At 37.2% G+C, this 21,153-nt stretch overlaps 1 protein-coding gene across 14 annotated transcripts in view; it reads left to right on the top strand.

Annotated features, from left to right (window-relative positions):
- The window catches only part of AFDN (afadin, adherens junction formation factor), a 130,824-nt gene that overhangs the window by 22,293 nt on the left and 87,378 nt on the right, over positions 1 to 21,153 (top strand). For 9 of the 14 annotated variants that reach the window (XM_068398004.1, XM_068397995.1, XM_068397957.1 and 6 more), the window contains exons 2-6: positions 13,910 to 14,105; positions 15,707 to 15,822; positions 17,290 to 17,453; positions 18,818 to 18,978; positions 20,004 to 20,161. In XM_068398004.1, the coding sequence (XP_068254105.1) occupies positions 13,910 to 14,105; positions 15,707 to 15,822; positions 17,290 to 17,453; positions 18,818 to 18,978; positions 20,004 to 20,161 (795 nt within the window). The remainder of the gene's footprint in view (positions 1 to 13,909; positions 14,106 to 15,706; positions 15,823 to 17,289; positions 17,454 to 18,817; positions 18,979 to 20,003; positions 20,162 to 21,153) is intronic. The other 5 variants (XM_068398043.1, XM_068398054.1, XM_068398033.1 and 2 more) reach the window with 1 other exon arrangement.

The following is a 21,153-nucleotide window of genomic DNA, read 5'->3' as shown; positions in this document are numbered from 1 at the left end:
AAATAGAAATTTTTCATAAAACATGAATAGTCTTTCATGAAACACTTAATCTAAATAGAGACTCAACCCCAAAATGTTTGAGAGGGTAAGATCAACAATTACAAAATAGTAACCGAAACTTTGTTTTTAACTTGGGTATATATCTCAGCTCTATTGTTTGAAAAATTAATGGTGATTTCTGACCGAATTCCTTTTGACAAAAAGTCGTTGAAATTGGTCTTTATGCTTGTACCACCTGATACCTTTTTCTAGATTATTTATGCTATTATGAAGAGAACTGCAAAGGAAATGAGGAGCTTCCGATGTAATCAAGTAGTCAACTGCTGTTTCCTCCATCGGGAATAGCATTGGCGATTACTCACAGTCGCTGCATTTGCATTGTTGTGCTCAGTGTGGAATAAGAGGCTCTAAAGCAGAAGGAGGGAAAGAGAAAATGCAGTGGCCATGACTGAAATCCTGCAATTATAGAAAGAGAGTAGCTTTTTACTCCCATGGTTATGAGGTGCTTTTGAGTGCTTCTTTGTTTTAATGACTGTTTGGTGGCACAATTAAATGTTACTTCTTTTTTAAACACGTTTAACCCCCCGCCATCTCGGGACTGACTTTTTAAATTATGTCTGCTTCCTCAAATCTCATTTTCTTTTAATAATTTTGCTTACTTTCCTCTTTGGCCCGTTTTGTTGAAATGATGCTACTGTGATCTCTGCAGGATATTGGAGTCTCTCAGGACTGTAAAACTCTGTCAGTGTTTGTGTGTGGACAACATTGGAGAGAACATCCGATGTAGTGTTTCGCAGAACGTCTCTTGGCACCACTGAGTAATTCCTCCACTATTTGTGTCATTCCTACTTTAACTGAACCCCTGTCAGCATTGTCTTTTTATGCCCAGGACATGAAAAATATTTCGGAGGCTAGTGTTAGCAGCCAGTGATTGTAGCTCTAATGTACTCTGTACTCAGTGGCTCTTGACCTTTTGGGGAAAACGTTATTTCCAGTAGAAAATAACATTACCTTGGTATTTGGTAACTTTAGTTACTATTTAGTTATTTTTAGCTGAAATAATAGAAAGCTGTATTTACTTTTTTGCAATGCTACTCTTAGACATTAGATGCTATGTCCTCTAGTATTATAAACAAAAATATGACTTCTGTTCTTCTCAGTTAAATGATTTGCTAATTGAAATATAGCCTGATTTTATTTTAATAGCCTTTCTTAGACCTTTTATACTGAGTTTCAAATGCTGTATTACTTTCATAATGGTTTGTTTGTTGAGCCTTAGACAAGTGTAACATGTTTAGATAGGGATGATGAAATAGCTGCATTCACAGAGATAACCAAGTTATCAGTGCTAGATGCTGTTAAAGCTAGCCTCTAACATACTGCCAGTTGGTTGAGGCTCTGGATCCGCAGAGGCATTCCTTGCTTCTGTAAATTATTGTTCTTAGTTTTATTTTGAGTCCCAATAGCTACACAAGGGAAAAGTATGAGGATGATATTTCACATTTACAGCTTAAGCTAGTAAAATGTCTTTCCTGCACCAAGAGAGTGCTCCCCTCAACCTTTCTTCAACTGAGCATCTGTTTTAATCCCTCCTTTATGCTGGCACTGGGTTTTATGTGACTCCATGGTGAAGTTCTTGGGAAAGCTGGGGGACTAGGATTAGTTCTCTTTAGGCTTTTCTCTCTGAACTAGCTCATTAGAGTTCACCTAAATGCTTCTGTTGAAGCAATTGAAATGACATGTAGCTGGGGCGAGGGGTAGGTAGGGAGAGGGAAGGCCCCTTCAAATGTCACTGCTAGTTGCCATTGGATTAGCTTGATGTCGTACTCTCCCTCGCTGCCACGTACAAACAGGACGCGTGGAGTAACCTTTCTCCTGACATAACCTTCCAGCAATCGGCAATTAGGGACTTTCAGGGAATTTATTTCTAGGTCTATGTGAACAGTATATTCTGTGATCTGTCCATAATAATGTGGAGGATACATAAAAGGAAAAGTGTTCAGGTGTAGAGGTTTTTCTCGTTTAATGAACCTGGGTACAGAGCAAGACCTTTCAGCCAATGAACTTGCTTCCAGTCTGGCAAATCAGGCAGTATTGCAGATGGGAGCGAGTGTGGAACCTCCTAGGAGAAAAGAAAACTGATAGGTAATTGGAAGGTAAAATACTTCTTCATGGGAAGAAGGTGCCAGCTCAAGTGCAAAGCATCGAACTGTATTGTTATGTTGATAGCTACACGGTAACGAAAGCACTATTTTGGTTGTGCAAGTACCTTAGTAAGAAATATGTTTATATGTTTAGAACTACTTTGAACTAGCTTTTGTGTTAGAATGGAGAAATTTGTTTGTAGTATGAGAAAAGTCAAAAGAAAGCTTCACAAAACACTGAGTGCAGAATCACTGTCAGTCTGAAGATACTGTAGATGGTGTTACTGCAGAGAAAGCCCTTTTTTAACTTGTCAGCAGTTGTTTTTAAATGCAACTGAGGCTGAATGTCATTCACTAAGCACACTGCTTGATGAAATTGTTGCCAAAGATTATACAACAGGATTAAGTAGGATTTGCAGAGAGAAGGCTATCAACAGATAAATTTTACTGAAGTATTACAAATACTGTAAAGATTTTTTCCAAGCTATCTGTGTCCTTGGTAGTCTTGTCAACTAACATTAAGATAACTAATGGCATTAATAAGCTGCTTCGTAGGTTTTAAGAAATGACCCAATTCCTTTAAATGAAAAAAAATAAGTCATTCAAAATGATAATTCCTGGAGGGGTTTCTGAGTGTCTGAATTTAAAAAAACCCACTTCTTTGGACTATCTCGCCTATTTGGAAGTTGCAACGTGGACCCCATATTTCTTTTAAATATTCAAAAAGATTACAGTTAATGCTTCTAATCTTGTCTAAAACTGTGGCATTTTTATGTGTAAATTTGGCTACCTGTTTTAATTGTATCTGTAGTGAATTAGTATTGGTTTTTTGGATGTATGGCAGAAGTAACTAGAAGGATGTCTTAGGTTTTTTTTTGTATGTGTGTGCTCAAGATGAAGCTGCATATAAGCACTATGGTTGTGCATCTTTGGCTATGACACAGCTGATCTCACTAAATTTCATTTAACAGTGCAAATTTTGGATTAGGGTTTTTTTTCAGGACTAATACTGTAGATGTTGATGATTATATAGCCTGAAGTATGGTTGCTTTGTTCTTAAAAAGGAAGGGGGAAGGTAAGTGTTTCAGGTAGACAGGAAGAACAATTAAGAGTCCAAAAAGAGATCCTTCCCCAGTTTCCATAGTATTTGTTACAAGAAAATTGTGGTTTAGGCTACATTTTGAAATGGTATTATTACTTCAAACCTGCTTGGCTAACCTAATTTACTTGAAAAATATCGTTTTGAAATCCAGTCAAATGTTGGATTGGAATCAATATGATCTGGAATGTATGAATTTAATGACTGTAGACCGAATTCCAAGACAGTGCGACAATAGTTGTACAACTGGAACGAATTTAAATGTTGCACATTAGTGTCTCTTGAGGTAGTAAAACAGGTAATAAGGTTAATGAAGCTGGCAACAGTCTGGTGCAATTCCTGTGCTATCACATTGCTTTTTGGCAAGATCCTGACCTGCTGTAAAACCTTTAGCAATGTCAATTTGGCAGTGAGCTCTTAACAGTGCCATAAACAAGAGAACACAGATTGAGAGGAGAGGTTTTTTTTTTTTTTGCGTTTGGGACCCCTTTCTTCCCAAATTTACGTGCGCGATAATCCCTCGCAGGCCTGCGTATTTTGTGTTTTGCCAGATAGCATTCTTACATTTTGTTTGGCTGTATAATTCTTCGTACCCATAGCTACCCTAAGGCCTCCCAGAAAAGAAGTAAATACTTTGCTCCTTTTAAAATGTTTTAAAAGTGTGCCTGCTCCATCTCAGAGGAGAGTGGGACGTTTGGGTCCAGTCAAGAATAGATTCTGTATTAAGGTAAGGGTGTAAGTGCATTTTGGTGTTGTGTGGGTTTTCGAGTTTTCTTTTTTTGTTGTTTGGTTTTAGTATTTTTTTGTAAAGTCTTTATTTTTTTTCAAGTAGATACCCTGCTGCAGTTTGTCTTCTTCTGGAGAATCAGGTCCTTGTTTCCTATTAGGCTTGTTAGCCCTCCTACTTTAAACCCCTGACTAATTAGCCTGGTTGCCAGAGCACTTGCATGCAGAGTATCAGAGAGCACTCAGTCAGCGGAGCTGAGTCTTTTAACCCTGTATGGTGCAGATTCCAGCTCATCCCACAGGAGTGAGAAACTAATGTAACACAATCAAGTTTATCATTGCAGAGTAGAAGTTGGGTCAGTCTTTCCTGGCTGTGTCAGCAGAAAAAGAAATAGGATCTGACCCCTGGTTGCATTATGTAAAAATGACCCCATTTTTATGGTTTCTTTTGATACCCTGTTTCATCATACTAAAGCCTGTTGCTAAAATAGTAAAAATGCAGTGCTGGTTACAATAAATTAATCCAGGCAGCTGTTTGTTTAAAGGATTGTTGCTATTCCATTTTTTTGTCATGCAATGAGAGTTTATTTCCTATATTTCCAGTATACAGATTATACTGAGAGCAAATAAACATGAATACTTTGTCAGGTGACTGTCAGGAGGTTGAAGTAAGGGTGGTTTCTGAGCTGCTCTGTGTATTGATTGGTGTCAGCATATCGGTGGGTACCAGCTTGTCAAATTTGTTTTTTAATTGATCTATTGGTTGTTAGATTGAACCTTCAGCCCATGTCAGGAGTGTGAAGTTGCTGCAGTAAGTGGTCAGACAGATAAAACATCAGATTTAGTGTCCACTATAAAGAGAGAGGCTGTAGTGTGTCTGCTGGACACTAGAGAATCCACATAGGGGGGAAATGTTAGGCATAATATGATTTGTGCCACCTGTAATAAAACTATGATCAGCTTTGGGAAGGACAGCCTCAAGAAACTAGGCTTTATGAGTTTGCTGGTGGAAATGCTTGTTTTAATAATGCAGTGTTCTGTCACAAGTAGATTGGCATTTCTGTTAGAGATATCTATTGCTTCTTGAGTGAAAATTATCTTTCCAGTTTTTAGTATTTTCACTGATTAATTTGAAAACTCGTTGTACTGTCATTTTTTTATGGATTTAAGATTGTTCCTAGTACGTTCCTCTACTGAAGTTTTATTATAAAGGAAACAATTTGATCTTTTTAAACTGTAGAGAAATTACTGTGTAACTCCCGTATCCAACAACTCTTGCGGTATGCCTGTTACAGAAATGCCTTTAAGGCTACCATATTCTAAACTTTAGTTTGTGACTTTAAAAAAGTTGTTTATTTTTCTAAGTGTCGTGCGTTTGTGGAATGAGTTTTTTAAAATATCTGAGAGATGTGCCGTTCCTGTAGCAGGTCACAATTTCCACTTAGCTCATCAGGACTGTCAGTTTCTGCTAGGACACAGTTTGACCCTAACAGTGTCAGCGTCCTCGAGAGAATATTTTGGTGATAATATCACTGTACAGATGAGCTAGAACTACTTTTCCTTCGAAAAATGACCGTTCAGATCTTCACTTTCTATGTTCAACATTCAAAATGTACCTTTGAAAACCTGCTTGCCTCTAGCTTTAAAATTCCACTTTGAAAGTGGGATTGTCACTGCACGTAGAAACAGCTTATTGCTGTGCTGTTATACTCTTAACTGTTCCTTCAGAAATGTATAAACACTGCATGAGAAAACAGAAATACAATTAAGTGTTGCCTGGGTGCTGTCAAGACAACCAGACGCGCTGCTGCTGATACCATGCTGTTGAGCAGGTGTGGAAGTGAGAGCAGTCAGATTAGGTTGGATAGATGAGCTGCTGACTGCTACCTTTCTGCTCCCTTCTTTGGTGCTTGCCTGACCTGTGCAAAGACTTCCTGGCATGCCAAGCCAGCACTGCCTGAAACAAAAAAAACCCCAAAGTACCTGGTGGCTTATAATGCTATAAAGTCTCTGTGCAGGGTTCCGTATGTGCTGATGCTAGTGCAAAAGTGGGGAAAAAAGTGTCTAGCTTGGCAGAGGTTGCTGTTTCATGGTTCCTTCAAGTTAATACAAGGTGCCAGCAGAATGACAGTTTCATCCAACTTCTAGCTCTGACAGCTTCCTCCACATCGAGTGGAGTGGGGAGGAAAAAAAATACCTGCTGAGTTAGTTAACCTGATTCATGTTGCTGTACAGCTGCAGGATGCTGGTGCCTGCCGTAAGGGCGGAGGTGGGAATAAGTGTCTCGGTATGAGGAAGGGCTTTCTGCAGCAGCTAGAGTCTCTGTTACTTTAAAGTGACTATGTGCCTACACTTTTAATGTTAAAGTGAGTAAGGGCACTTTTTTTTGTGGCCTGATTGATGCCTGAAGATGCTTAAATACAGGGATTGCAGCTCTGCAAGTTGTTGGCAAGTAGTAATGCCAAAGAAAAATCAGACTTCCAGTGCCTGAACTTTCAGTCTCTCCCTTAAAATTTTCCTCGTATTTTGATTTGAGGTGGATGCAATAATGTGTTCCTCTTCCTCCAAATCAGACTATTTAAAAGGAACAGCAATAAATAATAGGAAGAATTAAGAGTAAATAAATCTTTTTTTAAAGATGTATCCGAAAGAACCTATAGTGGGTTGTCTGTACTTCTAATTTTTCTTCTCTAAGTTTTCTGGACTTGTTTATAAGCACTTGATTCTTGGTTCTGCAACAGTGACAGGTTGTAGGTAAATAGAAAGGTAAGTGTTGTATTCTTGAGGGCAGTCACTGTTACTTTTGCTTTTAAATATGTCATGACTAATTCAAAGTAGGCTTTGTTTTGGTTTTGACTGGCTTTTTACCTGGTTTCAAATATGATTGTACTCTGCCTGTACCTCTGTTTGTTATTGCAGACTTTCAGGGTATTTTGATAGACCAAATGTGTGTTACTTTTCTTTTACTTTTTTTTTTTTTTTCTGTCATGTCACCTCCTTCAAACAACTTTCTAAGTTTTTTTTTTTTTTGGGGGGGGGGGGCATGTTTTCAAAGTATTGATAGTGACTCCAGATCCTCAGTGTTGTATTGGGAGAGTCACTGAATGGCTGTTGCATCAGCTTCAATACAGTTTGTAAAGGGGGGGGTCTGATTTAATCAGGAGGTATGATTTAATCTCCTGTAGCTTTATTTGTTGCATTTCAAATTTAAGCAGTCTAATTTAATGAATGATTAAATAGTTACAGAACTGTTGGTAGTGCTCATTGTGGAAAATGTTTTTGTTTTTCACTTAACTGTTGTAGACTTTATTTTGTAAAACCAATCTACATTTTCTCTGGTTAATTGTGAAAGGTTAAATGATGCTGTCCACTGAATCTTAACAAAAAATACCCTGCAGGTGACAGGCAGTTGCAGTATGTTGCAAGTGCTGTTAAGATTTTTCCCAATCATTTACGGTAGGTTTGAAAATTAGTGTTAGAAGGTTAAGCCTATAATGCTTTTGGGGAGTACCCTTGGCAGATATTTGTTTATTTTTAATGGTAGCTGCTGTTGGAGTCGTAAATCTTGCTTGAAGGCACTTCGTGTTGCTTGTAAAACAATGCCTTTTGTAGAAGGTTGTGAAAACTTGAGTGTTTTCAGCATGAAGCATGGTTGATGGCTGCACACAGAGTCTGGCAGCTTTGGCAAAGTAAAAATCTGAAATCAACTTTTTTTTTTTGTTTTGAAGTAGATAGGAAATACTCTGGTTCTCTGCCTTGTGCAGATGGTTCTGTTCTGAAGTTTAATTTTTTGTACTGTGAGGGTGGAGCTCACCAGGAAAATATTCAAGATTACAGTAATGTTTGTTACATCCCAAGAGTTATGATGCTAATCAGTCTTGCTATGTGGGCAGATAGGTAATGAGAAGCAGGGAGAATGCATGTGAGGTATACAGTAGAATATTTACTGCAGTGATAATTCAAGGTTCACATGGGCATTCAAGCTGCATTTATGAAAGTAAATCCTTTTTTATGGTATGCATTAGTTATATTTATAGACATGAATTTTGGCCTTAGTGTAAGAGTTTATTTGTGTAGCATTTATCATATACTGCAGTGGGTTTTACATTGACTTCATTGCATTACACTTACATTACAAAAATCTTTGTAGTACCTCTTGTTTTTTGATCTTGAGGCTTGGTTTCATATTGTAGTGGGGCTGGTTCTTAAGATGTAGTTTTCCTCAGGAAAATGAAGAGGGGATTTCATTTAGTTACGCTCCTTGTGTTGGGGGTTATTGATAATTCTTTCTGATAGAAAGCTCTGCTGTTGATCCTGCTTCTGTGAACGTTATGGTGTACAATAATGGTTGTGGCAAAATGAGTCATTCTGTCTGTAGTGGAAAGTCCTTGTTGATCCAGGTGTCAAGGGTTTGGAAGAGGAAATAAAGCTAATGAAAATGATTTTTGTAGGAGCTGTTTTTTCATCTGTATTGTTTTTCCTTTCTTCTCCTGGAACCATTTAGGGTATTGTATCATTAATCTTGAAGCTGCACTTTTTGAAGGTATCTAAAAAACTGTAGCTTAGCAAGAACATTGCTTTTCTTCACTACATGGAAAACGGTTTATAACAGTTAACAGGATTATTTTTTTTTTAAAGACTATTTGGAATTCCTTTTCAATAGTTGGCTGTAGAGTCTGTGTACGAAAATATTGTCTGTCCTTTAGTTTCAAGTTGAGAATTCACTGTTGGGAATGTATGCTAGAAACCTGACCCTCATGTAATTTCAATGCTTACTCTCTTAGTGATTTAGTATGTTTGGGTTTTAAAATCTTGTAGGAATTCTTTTTTTAATATTCATATATTCATTAGCATTGCACAGATCTGTTGCATACTTACGGCTTTTGGAGAGGCAAAGGAAGAAATTCCATTTTACTCTGTAGACTGAGAACGGGTCAGGTACAAAGGTGTTACGTGAATGTTTCTGAATATCCTGCAGTGATAATACTGTTGTTGTGCTGACCTGTTATATCAATAGTGTGACCTGAATTCGTTTGAAAGCAACTTGTATTTGCTTTCAGTCTAATTGTTGCACTGTGGATTGCTTTTATTGTGATTTATATTCTATTAGCAAAACTCCTGAGCAACAAGTACGTGTACCTGAATAATAATCCCAGTTTAGTTAGGAGTTAGTCTTCTGTAAGTTTTTGCCCGTAGAATTTGAATGGGGCAGGAAGAAACATGTGGCATTCTTAATGCTGGTTTTAGGTATTTTCTAGATGTAGTCATGCAGAATGCTGCTTGCAAGGCAAACAAAACAGTGTTATCAATGCAGCTAAAAGAGATCAAAGATAGGCTCACAGAGGGGTTACAGATGAGAATTTCTGAAGGGAAACTTGTATATTCTCAGCTGCTCAAGAGATTGAATGGTTTGCAAAATAGATAGTGCGTAATATGCTTAAGTATTGAAGTATGCATTGCTTTGATATTGGTGAGATAGTAGTTCAAAAGTCTGAGTATTCTTTGCTTGACTTATGGGAATAGTGATCCTGATCTTCTCGTTCGTTGCTGTGCCTACGTACTGGGATAATACTCCCTCATTAGCTCCTCTGACACTTTAAAGGAGGGGTTTCCTTTCTCCTACATGAGCATGGCTATGGATTACTGCTCCTGGATATATTACTGCTTTGTTCGCAGAATTCTCTCTCTGATTCTTCAGGAAGTCCAGGTTTCCCTGCTACAGATCCCATTGTGTCACGTTGCAGACTTTTTCCATACCTCACTTACAGCACATTCTTTTTATCTCTTTCTACTTGTTTTTCATATTCCTTCTTGACAATGTTCTCCTTGTGTGAAAAGAGTAGGATGGTTGGAAGAAAAGAGGTGGTTTTCTGTGGGGATTTTCAAATAACCAAAGTATTAAATACCTCAGTCTTCCATAACTGTTAACGCTTTCCGTGTGTGTGTGTGTAACCAGCCTTCGTAATTGTAGACTGAAGCTTGAGACACTCTTCTCTGCCTCCTTTACTTATTTGCACTTCTGTATAACGTAATTTCAAATGAGTGATTATCTTATTACCAATTACTGCTTTAAAGCAGAAATACCTACTTGATAATAAGTATCTGGGAACTGGATTTAAAAGTCAAACAAACCATTTTGAGAAACAGGAATCACTTTGCTGAAGCTTCATGGAAACCTTGATGATGACTGATTTGAAAGCTTGTATGTCACATTTTCAGTTTTAAATGTGACTTAAGTGGTCTGTGAGACTTTGTTATGTATTAAAGTTTGTTTGCTTCCTGCTTTTGTAGTGCTTTTTTTCAGTTGATGATGGTCTGAGGTCATCGAGGATGTCAGAGGAAGGCAATAGCACTGAGAACGCAGATGTTTTCTAAGAATGCTCTATCAAAGCTTTTAATAAGATTTTGTAGAATTTTGAAGTCTTTTGCTATTGTGGAAGTTGTTGTTCCAAGTGTGTTGTTCTGATGCTTTAGTGAGTTTTTATTTTCTTTTTCTAAAGCCACACTTTTGGAACACTTAACCTGTTGGTTTCGAAGTAGTTGCTGCCTGTCACTGACCTTATGCAAAAAGTCATAACTAAGTAGCTGAAGCACTTCTATAATTTCTTTTTTTGTGCCTGATGAAGAGCTGATATAACTTACTTTTGTTTGTAAAACCAAGAAACAATGGGTTTTTATTATGTAAGTTGGAACCTTATCTTGACACATGTTATAAACTGCGGTGAACCTACCTGACAAATTCAGAAGTGAGTGAGTTTGAGGATGAAATGTACCTCTCAAAAGTAAACGCTTTAATGCAGAGTTAGAGAGTGGCAATTTAAGTATGATGCCTACCTTGTCTTGATGTAAGCATCAGTCTCTATGTGTTTTGTTACTGATCTGCTAAGCACATCGCCGCAAAGTTAAATGTGTCTTGAACTGGAGATACATATATATATATACACACACACACATATATATATGATATATGAAAACGATGAAGACTAGGGGGAATTGTTTTTTGTGTTGTTTTTTTTTGTCTCCTTTTTGTCATCTACTTTCCTAATTTTTTGAAATGTGAAACCAATGACTTCCATATCGCCAAACACTTTTATTTAAATACTGTAATACTCTAGCAATGCCCAAAGGAACAGGTTGGAACTTATTGCAAAAGAAACATTAAACTAACTAGAGCTTTACACTGGGAAGCAGTAGCGCATTGTGATGCAGTTGTGCAGTTTATCTTTTTTTTTTTTTTTTTTTTTCTTTTAATGGGAAACTTTGGAAAATTGAGGTGAGGGGTCCATGGACTGGGGGGGCATAGCACAAGAAGCTGCCATAGAAGAGGATGGGGGGAAATGGACAGCCAGTGGTCAATGCATTCAGTCATTTTGACATCAGATTGTCAAAGCAATGAAACAAAACTCAAGTGACAGTTCTTCAGTGGAGCACCTTACTTTCTTTTCTAAAAGGAAAACACAACTCACTTTGTAGTAATGTCATATCTTGTGTATTCACAATGCAGTTTTGTCACCTCTCTGCTTTGTTAGTGTCTGGAAGTAGAAATAAGTTTTAGCGATAAAACTTTGAATAGTAGTAAACCCCTGCTAGTTTAGAGAGCTGCTTGAACTGTTTTCTAGATCTTCTCTGAATGGATCTATGTTGCACTCCTTTGCTCTTGAATCTTTGCCAGTACTGCTGTGTTGTTGTAGAGAATTAATAAAATCTATGGCTAATGGACAGTGGAATGTGTTCTCAGTAAAATAATCTCCTCTTCTTAAAAAAAAAATCAACTGGAACCTTATTGGTGTGTAGGATCTCACACAAAACTTAACTCCTGAAAAAAAGAGATTTGCATCATTATCTCTCTTAATTCTTGCTTCAGCAGTACATTGAGATGGTGGTGAGGAAAACCTTGTGTAAAGGGAAATAAATGCTATAAATGAGATATGATTATGGTTTGTGATGCTTCTGCAGAAAGCTCATGTGTCATCTTCTTTTGCTACCACCAAACAAGTGGATCAAAACCTTAAGTTGGTTATAAAAATAGTCGTCGTGGCTGTTTTGTGAAGCATCATGGTTAAGGAGTATTTACAGAAGAGGCAACCATTTAAATCGGTCCAAAAGAGTGTGTGGGATGTGGCTCACAATGTTACCTGTGAGAAGGCTCTCTGTACTAGAGATCATAACATGCTTAGACTCAATTTGCTTGCAGGTACTGCACAATTTTCCCAGTCGATTGGAAATACAGCATAGCTATGCTAGGGAAGCTTGTTAAAGCTAAAAGAGGCAATGAGTAGCAAAGTACTTACCACCTGCCAAGAATTAAAGATGCCATGCTGGAGGTACAGACCAAAAGCACGCCAGCTGTCAAGGGAAGTGTGAAAGGAAGCTGGCATGACCGAACATCAGGCAAAGATAGTTATTAGAAAGCTGAAGTAGTATGCAAATGAGGAAAGTTTGTAAGGATGTAAAATCTGGCAAGTAGAATATAACAGCATAAGATAGAACAAAAGAATTCGAATAATAAATTTAGAAAAGTCTTTAGTAATAGCTGTCTTTTGGCACATTAGTAGTAGCAAACCTACCACAAGCTGTAGGGCTACAAGATGATCACTTTTGAAAAGAAACTTTCAGAAGATAAGGTGATAGCAGAAAACCTTTGCTTTTCATCTGTGTTCATTGTTGAAAATCTGGGAAAGGTTGCCATGCCAAGAACCTTTTATGGGTAACTCATCAGAGGAACTCTCTCTCCAATCAGCATTTGTTAAGAGTTTAAGAGAACAAATGAACAACATGAAAGCAAGTTGCTAGAACCAGACAATGTTCATCCAATAACTCTATAGAAAGTGGGAGAGATGAAGTAATTTTACTAACTGGTATGTGATGACTCCTTTAGCTAGACACCTTCAGGTTGTTGGATATAAATGCAGTGTGAGGCCAGTATGGAAAGGACGTTTACTCAGGGTGTTGTCTGTGCCGATTAGAAACTACAGTAACATACAGAGTTTACGGACATGTGGTAATTATAATAGATTGTGGAAAGGCCAACAGAGCTTTGTGAAAAGAAGTTGTGCCTTAAACCTTTTGGAGCTCTCTGAAGGAGTTAGCCAGCGTTTGAATTTGGAGTCAGTGTTCAGACCAGTAGTGGAGTCATATAAACAGCCATGGCTGGAGTGGAGGAAGAGGACTATGATGGCCAAGGAAACTCTTTCAGGATGTGAATTTACAATAGTTTTAACAGATCGACATTGCAGCTGTGGTGCAGCCACCTGGTTAACAGTTGCAGTCCCTTTCTTCCCTCCCTTTCACCTTGTGTTGGTACTGGAGCTTTTCTTCCCTCCCAGAGTGTTTAGGGAGCTGTACCAAAGACAAACCTTTCTGAAAACACAAAACAAAACTAACAAATCAAATGATGTAGCTTCCTGAGCAGGCTGTTTCTGGGAGAAACAGATGCCAACGTAAGAGAGAGGAGTGCATGAAGGGGGGGGGAAGAGGAGAGAAGCAATGATGCTTAGGACTGCTGTGACAGAAAGCTGTTCTCTGAGACATGTTGCTGTTCCTTGAGCATATTTAGCCTGTGCTCTTACAGACGGGGGATACAGGGGCTGCTCTGGGTAACAAAATATATTGAGACAAGACTCAACATGCGTTTATGGGGTTAAAAAAAAAAAAGCTTTTATTAATTCTCCTTCAGGTAAACCTGACAATAGCTGTAAACTTGAATTCAAGTTTTAAATATTGCCGGTAATATGGAGTACTTAATTTCTTTTTACAGAATATCCTTGTTTTTTCAAGTTTATGGTGTCCTAGTTAGTAAATTCTACTGTCCTCAACACTTTGAAAATCAGTGTGATATTTGAATGTCTTGTGTTTTCATAATATATTTGTAACTAATAAATAGTAAAAGAACTCTGAACTGTTAGCCAGCACTGAGATTTGTATTTTTATTTCTTTACAGGATCTGGAGTTTCATGGAGTAATGAGGTTCTACTTTCAAGACAAAGCAGCTGGAAATTTTGCAACAAAATGTATCCGTGTCTCTAGTACTGCCACAACTCAAGATGTGATAGAGACTCTTGCAGAGAAGTTTCGACCGGACATGCGAATGTTATCGTCCCCTAAATACTCGCTTTATGAGGTGCATGTCAGCGGAGGTTAGTATTTATTCGCGAAGTCTTTCCTGCATCCACACCACTTTCCTATCCACTCCCAGCCAAAATATCTTTAGGTTTGCCCCCAGCTTCTGAAACACATAAGACTTGGCTTTTTTGTTCCTAAGTACATTGCTACTAATTGTTACGTGGGGGAGTGGTATTTCAAAATGTAAGTACCCCTATCAGGCCTGGAGTTTATGTGAGTTTTGATCATGATCTGTTAAATGCTGTACTCGACATCTTGTTAATTTGTTGACATTTGTGAGAGAGTTGCTATTTTTAGGACTAGTAGGTAAAGACTAAATTTATAATGGTAGAATAGGAGTGTTAAATTGGAGCACTTAAGAGTACATCCTCAGTTCTTTGATGTTGTCGGCCTTTGATAGGTAGCCTTATAATGCACGTTCCTTTACTGCTAAACTGGGGGAAGTTCAACATAGTATTGTTTGAAGCCACTGTGTTTCTTAGATGGATCCTTTCATGTTACCTGTGAAGAACTCAGATATCTAAATAGCCTTTTGATGCCACTAGCATTTGTGTCTCCCCATCCCAGTAGAAAGCTTCCGGTTGGAAGGTGGTAGCATGTGTAGTGGTGGTGGAGACAGGAAGAGGAGAAACTAGTTTTCTGTCGTGCTTTTTCTTTTTTGTACTTTGGAAGCTTACACTAGTGGTTTAACTACCTTAAATTCTGCTTTTGAAAGACTGAAAATAATTTATTTTGGCATAGAGAATGGAAATTTATTGGGATATGTGTCACTTTTCATGCTCTACAAATGATGACTTGATGTAAAATATATGGGATTAAGGAAAAGTGCATGTGTCATCACTAATTTAAGCAATGAACAGCTATGTTTTTTTCTGCTTTAGGTTCCTTTAAAAATCCGTTATCACTGTACCTGTAGTCAAAATAAAATGATTTCCTTTGCAGAGCAAGTTCCTGATGTTTAAAACGCGGCTTATAGGAGGGGCACATCATTGTCTTGCTATGCATATGTACTGTCTCCTGCTTCTAGAAGGGACATCAAATGGCAAAACATGTTTAATTTTTGAACCACTCTCAGATTTTTTTTCATATAATTAAAATAGATGTAATACACTAAATGCACTAAATGAAATTTTGTTTAATATATGTGCATAATGGATTTTTTAAAATTTTATTTCATAATGTGGTTTATTTTTGTGCAGTCTTTCCAGGATAGTAGCTCTTGGGCCACAATCAGACTGGTTAAATTTAAAATGAGGAAAATGAGTATTTGGAAGTGGCATGAAGTTATAAAGTTTGAAACATTGTAACTGCAGATGTAACTTCTTCTCCTGAGTGATAATCTTGTGTTCCCAGACTTCAGTTCTGACAAAGGAGATACGCAAGACTACTTTATGTGAACCTTTAGCTTATGTAGATAGAGGCAATACACTTAGGCAGGTTGCTGGAAAGGGGGTGTGTATTTCTGCCTCTTCAGGCTTTCTGTCCCTGTACTTAACAGGGAAACATCAACTGATGTGTACTGTTCAGAAAACGTTTTTTTAAGAGCATAACTTGTTTCTAAATATCTTTGCTCTTGAGGTGCCAAGTAACTTACTGCTTTTAATTTTTTTTGAAGAAGAAAGAAGATTGGATATAGATGAGAAGCCTCTTGTTGTACAATTAAACTGGAACAAAGATGATCGAGAAGGAAGATTTGTTCTCAAGAATGAAAATGATACCCTTCCTCCAAAGGTGAGTCTTTAAAAAGGAATATGCTAGCAGTAACAGCAGTTTTGAAATGTGTAGGACTTGCTTGTATAGCAAAACATAATTTCTTCTTTTCTAGTTCGTGAAAATAACTGCTGCTGCTGACCTTTGATATCTGGAGCAAGTCTTTTTAAATACTTAAAATGCATCTTTGCAACACAGCTTTTTTGTGATCTTTCAGATGGCTTGTAATGCTTTGATCCATGTAGCTGTCTAGTACTGCAGCATGTAATGCCCAGAGAACTTAGAGCTTGTTTTGTTGTAATATGAAGATTTAAAAATTTCCTCAAATAGTGTAGGATTCCAGACACCTAGGAGGTAATCCTACCTCTTGCAGAGCCTTTAAAAGGGGATGCCAGAGGGAGTTAAACAACTAAAAATTGTTACCTCCCTAGGTGACATCCTGTTTCTTAAATGGGAGCCTGTTTCCTATTGGGGAGGTGTTTTGTGTTTTTTTTTTTCTTTTTTTTTTTTTTTTCCTCTTCCAAGTGCAAAATGAGGGACATGTGAACATCAGCTGTACAAGAGCTTTTTTTATATTAATCACTTAAACATTGAATTAGATCAGACTTTGGATGCTTATAGCTATGGAAGACATGCTGTTCAGTGTGGGCTAACAGACAAGCTTTTCGTCTTGGGCTGAGCACTGAATTTCTTTTGCTCTTGGAATTAGAGCTTGTTAATTTTAAAGGTGCTTTGGGTATAGGTACATGAGCTTACACTGCACTTTTGACAACAGGATACATCTGTGTTACAGGTGGGGAGAGAAAATTAATGATGTCTTGTACTACATCTACTAGACTTGCTATTGCTATTAATTGAATTAGATAATCTTCAATCTTCCTTCTCTGTGTTCTTCGCTTCCTCATAGAAGGAAAAAAACCTGCATCTTCTTTCTCTCATCCTCTATTTTCTCTGCAGAAGGCAAATGAGCCTAGGATTACAGGTATCTTGTGTATGCAAGGAGCAGGAATCGGAGAAGAGAACACTGGGAGGACAACTCGGAAAAATACACTGTGGGGGGAGTGTCCTCTATAGCAGTTTTTTCTTATCTGGTGCTCCAATATAGTTTTCTTGAAAACAGATTAAGTGCAGTGTTGTTTTGTGAAGTATTTTTACTAGGAGGCAAAAATTTGTTTTGCAACCTTCAGTTAATCTTTGAGGCCAAGTAGATAGTAGGCATTATGCAAGTAAAATTCTGCTGTTTCTTTGCTTTCCTGAGTACAAGGTGCTTAATCAGTTCATATCTGCTTTGGAATATGAAATTATTTTTGCCTTCTGTGTTATTCTGGAGAGTATTAGTTCCATCCCGGTGTAGTATTGTTGCCTGGAGTATCGTTTTTGTGTTAGCGATACTATGTCTTAATCAGATTTATCTAGAAAGTTAAAACCAATACTAACTTTTCATTGGACTGAAAATGATGGAAGTTGTTTTAAACTGATTTATTTCAGAAGGCTCAAAGTAATGGCCCTGAAAAACAAGAAAAAGAGGGAGTAATTCAGAATTTCAAACGAACTCTCTCAAAAAAAGAAAAAAAAGAAAAAAAGAGGCGTGAAAAAGAGGCGTTGAGACAAGCATCAGATAAAGATGATAGACTTCTTCATGGGGATGATATGTAAGTGTTTTAAAGTTTGATCAGTTCATATAACCTATATCTTACTTTAAAAGCTTCCCCCTCTCTGCCAAACAAGATGTTGTTTCTTTCAAAAGTAAGTAGTTGATATGGGTGCAATATCGTCATAAACCAAAATACATGATGGCAGTTTCTCTGGTTTGTATGTACATTTTGCCACAAGATTTGTTTTTAAACCATGAAGTAAGCTTTTTTCCACCTCTTCATCCTTGTGCAGAAATACACACATACTTGGTGACATGGACTTTCTCCCCTATGTTTATCTTTGAACATTTACTCTAGAGCAGGTTTATTTCTCTCCCTATGTTTGAATGTTCTGTCTTTTGCCAGAAAAATTAGTATGTGTAGGTGTTTGTATTTGACTTATCCCCTGACTATCAGTTTGTTTTTCTCTGAGATGTATTTTGGTAGCCAGTCTTCTCAATTCTTCAACTCTTGCTCCCAAATCTGCTGCACCTTATTCATTGAGACAGGGCAGGACATATGTTAATCCTTGTACAGAAAACTGGAGCACAGGAGTCAGGCATGAATAACTGTATGTAGAACTAGAAAACTGAGAAAGGTCTACACAAAATTAAACTCTGTCTCTCTACCAGATTCTGTAGGTTTCATATTTAACACACCAGAAAAAAAAATAATTAATGGTGGATTTTTAACATACCCAGAAAGAAAATTAATGAGGAAAAGTTACTAATTGATAACAGATTCTCAGAGGTGAAAGAAATTACTTGACTAATTGGCATATAATAGAGGATTTAGCTGGTCAGCTTGATATTTCCCCCCCCCCCCCTTTCTGAGTTCACAATTGTTTTTCATATATGTAGTACTGCTCTGCATGGATATGCAGTGTTCTTCAGATGTCAGCATGATCTTTCCAGTATTCAGTGCCATTACTTAACTTGATCTTAATTTTTTAAAATTAAAATAGAATTGTATTTAAGTGCATTAGCAAAAGAAAAAGCATGAGCTGCAAGCATTTGCTAACTGCTTCCACGTGATTTGCAATATTGTAAATCAGAATAAAGTTAGGGGTATAATGTAAAATTTCTTTAATGCCTTTTTTTTTTTTTTCCCCTAAGAGGTAGAAGGCCTCTTTTTTTTTCTTCAAAAACTAGCAACCATCAATACTGAAATTGGTTGCTGTCTGTTTCAGGTAAGCATGGGTACATGAACAGTGTTAATCCTAGCAAAAGTGAAGTTCATGTAGAAACCATCTTACAATAACTTAATCAGTCTCCTACATGTATGGATTCCACTTGCCTTTTTTCCTTTATAAAGTGATGAGGATATGTGTCTTCTAAGCTATTAATGATAATTTTTTCTTTTTGTTTAAACTAACTTGGCAGTGAGAATTCTCGCCTGGCAGCTGAGGTTTACAAAGATATGCCTGAGACCAGCTTCACTCGCACAATATCCAATCCCGAGGTGGTTATGAAACGGCGGCGACAGCAAAAACTAGAGAAGAGAATGCAGGAATTTCGCAGTTCTGATGGCAGACCAGACTCAGGTACTTAGATTTCTTCTGGTTAAGTTGTAAACAGTAAAATCTTTACTGAGAGAGTATTTTTAAGGCCAGCAACTCCTGTAAATTTGACTTAACTTCTGCTTTGTCCAACATTTTTTATACTTTATGGCTAATTTATCTATGGTGTGACTGAATTAAGGATTTGTAGAGGTAAGATTTCACAGGAGTGTGTTCTGTGATGAGTGCGAGTCAAAGCTTTTAGCGATGGGCAAATTGATGGGAGGGAACATGCTTATTGATCTTGCTAACAGTGCTAAACTGGGAAAGAGTGAAGGACAGAATTAGACTTATTAAACTGACAAAGTGAGGAAATCTTCTGAAATAAATGTCATTCATGTTACTAAGAAAAAGCTGAATGACCTGAATGTAAAAATGCAATCAGTAGCACAAATAAAAGATGGCAAGGAGTGATTGTTCAAGTCTGCACAAAGGTTTCTGGTAGATCTCGTGAATAACAATGATCAAGTATTTCACATTCGTGGGGGCAGGGATAAAGATCACAGTGGTTATGTAAAAATCAGCGTTAAATGAATGAACGAAGCAATGTTAGTACTGATGAAACCTCAAATTATGTATTCTGTCCGTGGAAGAGTAGTGAAGAAGGAGTTAGAGGTGTAGAAAACATCACCTGTGAGGGAAATCTTAAATGGGCTTTTTAAAGAGAGGGCAGAATCTTGAAGGTCAGTACAAACTTGCTGTTAAGATGGGAAAGGTCAGTTCTTCATCCAGGCATTGTCATTGTTTCGTTTTAACTTCAGGTAATATTAAGAATGGAGAAGCACTGGGGAAAAGACTTGCTTAGAGAAAGGAAGGCATCAGTGGAGGTTTCTGCCAACGGTGGAGACAAATTTATTTCAGGGATGTTATATAACTTCTCTTGTATTAGTGGATTGACTAAATGATTTCTGAAAGGATTTGTTCTTATATTCTGTTAGAAATATAATAAATGGCTGCATGTCTGTCTCTTTATTCTCTGGTAGCATTGTTAATTAAATTTTCTTTCCAAGGTGGGACACTGAGAATTTATGCAGACAGTTTAAAACCAAATATACCGTACAAGACAATCCTGCTGTCCACTACGGATACTGCAGACTTTGCAGTTATTGAAGCACTGGAAAAATATGGTCTGGAGAAGGAAAATCCCAAGGATTATTGTATTGCTCGTGTAAGTGAAGTTACTAAGTCACAATCTTCTCATGCTTCATATTAGATTAAAAAAAAAAAAGTTAGTTCCAGAACTACCAGAGTCTTTCCATTTAGTTTTAAGCTACTGCAAGGAACAAAATCAAACAGCCTCAGGAATTCTGAAGTGATTTTTTGGTTTTAAAACCTAAATCTTCCAATCTTACTAAATTACTACTTGCTATGTAGATAAACATTAATGATGAAAGTGACATATTTCTGTATTTGGCACTGTGGTTTTATACCACTAAATGTGCTTATGGTTTGCAGATGTATAAACTAATAGTTAATCCTATGGATACCTAAATTTGTGCTTTTCCCCTGAACTAAGAGCGTCTGCTCAGAGGCAAAAGTGCTGAGTCCAAACTCCATTATAAGAGATGTATGTTACGTGCTGTTGCCTTATGCCTTTCTGTGGTAGCTTATCCTCATTACACATTGGAAAAGATTAAACATTTAAGTGAAAATTATGCTTATTTCCAGAATTTAATTATTTTAGGAGTTCTAAATGAATGGTATAGAACTACTGTTTCTTAATGGTATGGCTTTATCAAAAAGTCTCATGGGCAGTACTGATTAAAGGTTACAAACCTGTGTCCATATCGTCTTCTGAAGGAGAATAGTGAGATTTGAAAGCATTCGATCCTTGTTTGAGTCAAATCTTTGATTGCATTTCTGGCTTTTATTCATCTAATAAAGTTGGATTTATTGCTCCTTAAAATGATGAAAGAAAAGGAAAAATGTTTGTGTCTCATCATATTGCGGTTGCTTCCCTGCCCCTTCTCCAGTGCTTAAAGAGCCACTGGAAAACAGTAGGGAAGCTTATATTACTTTCTATTCCCTGCACGTTCTAACTGCTCTAAAGGATGTGGATATGTCTTTGGTCTTAAAGTTGCTTTCTGATTTGTGTTTTTTTTTTTTATTATATCTTTGAGTAACCTTAGCGTCTACTTTTGCTGTGCTTACAGCCTCTAG

The sequence above is a fragment of the Nyctibius grandis genome, chromosome 1 (genome assembly GCF_013368605.1).
Source record: "Nyctibius grandis isolate bNycGra1 chromosome 1, bNycGra1.pri, whole genome shotgun sequence".
Classification (NCBI taxonomy): domain Eukaryota; kingdom Metazoa; phylum Chordata; class Aves; order Nyctibiiformes; family Nyctibiidae; genus Nyctibius; species Nyctibius grandis.
This window is presented reverse-complemented; position numbering and strand designations above follow the sequence as displayed.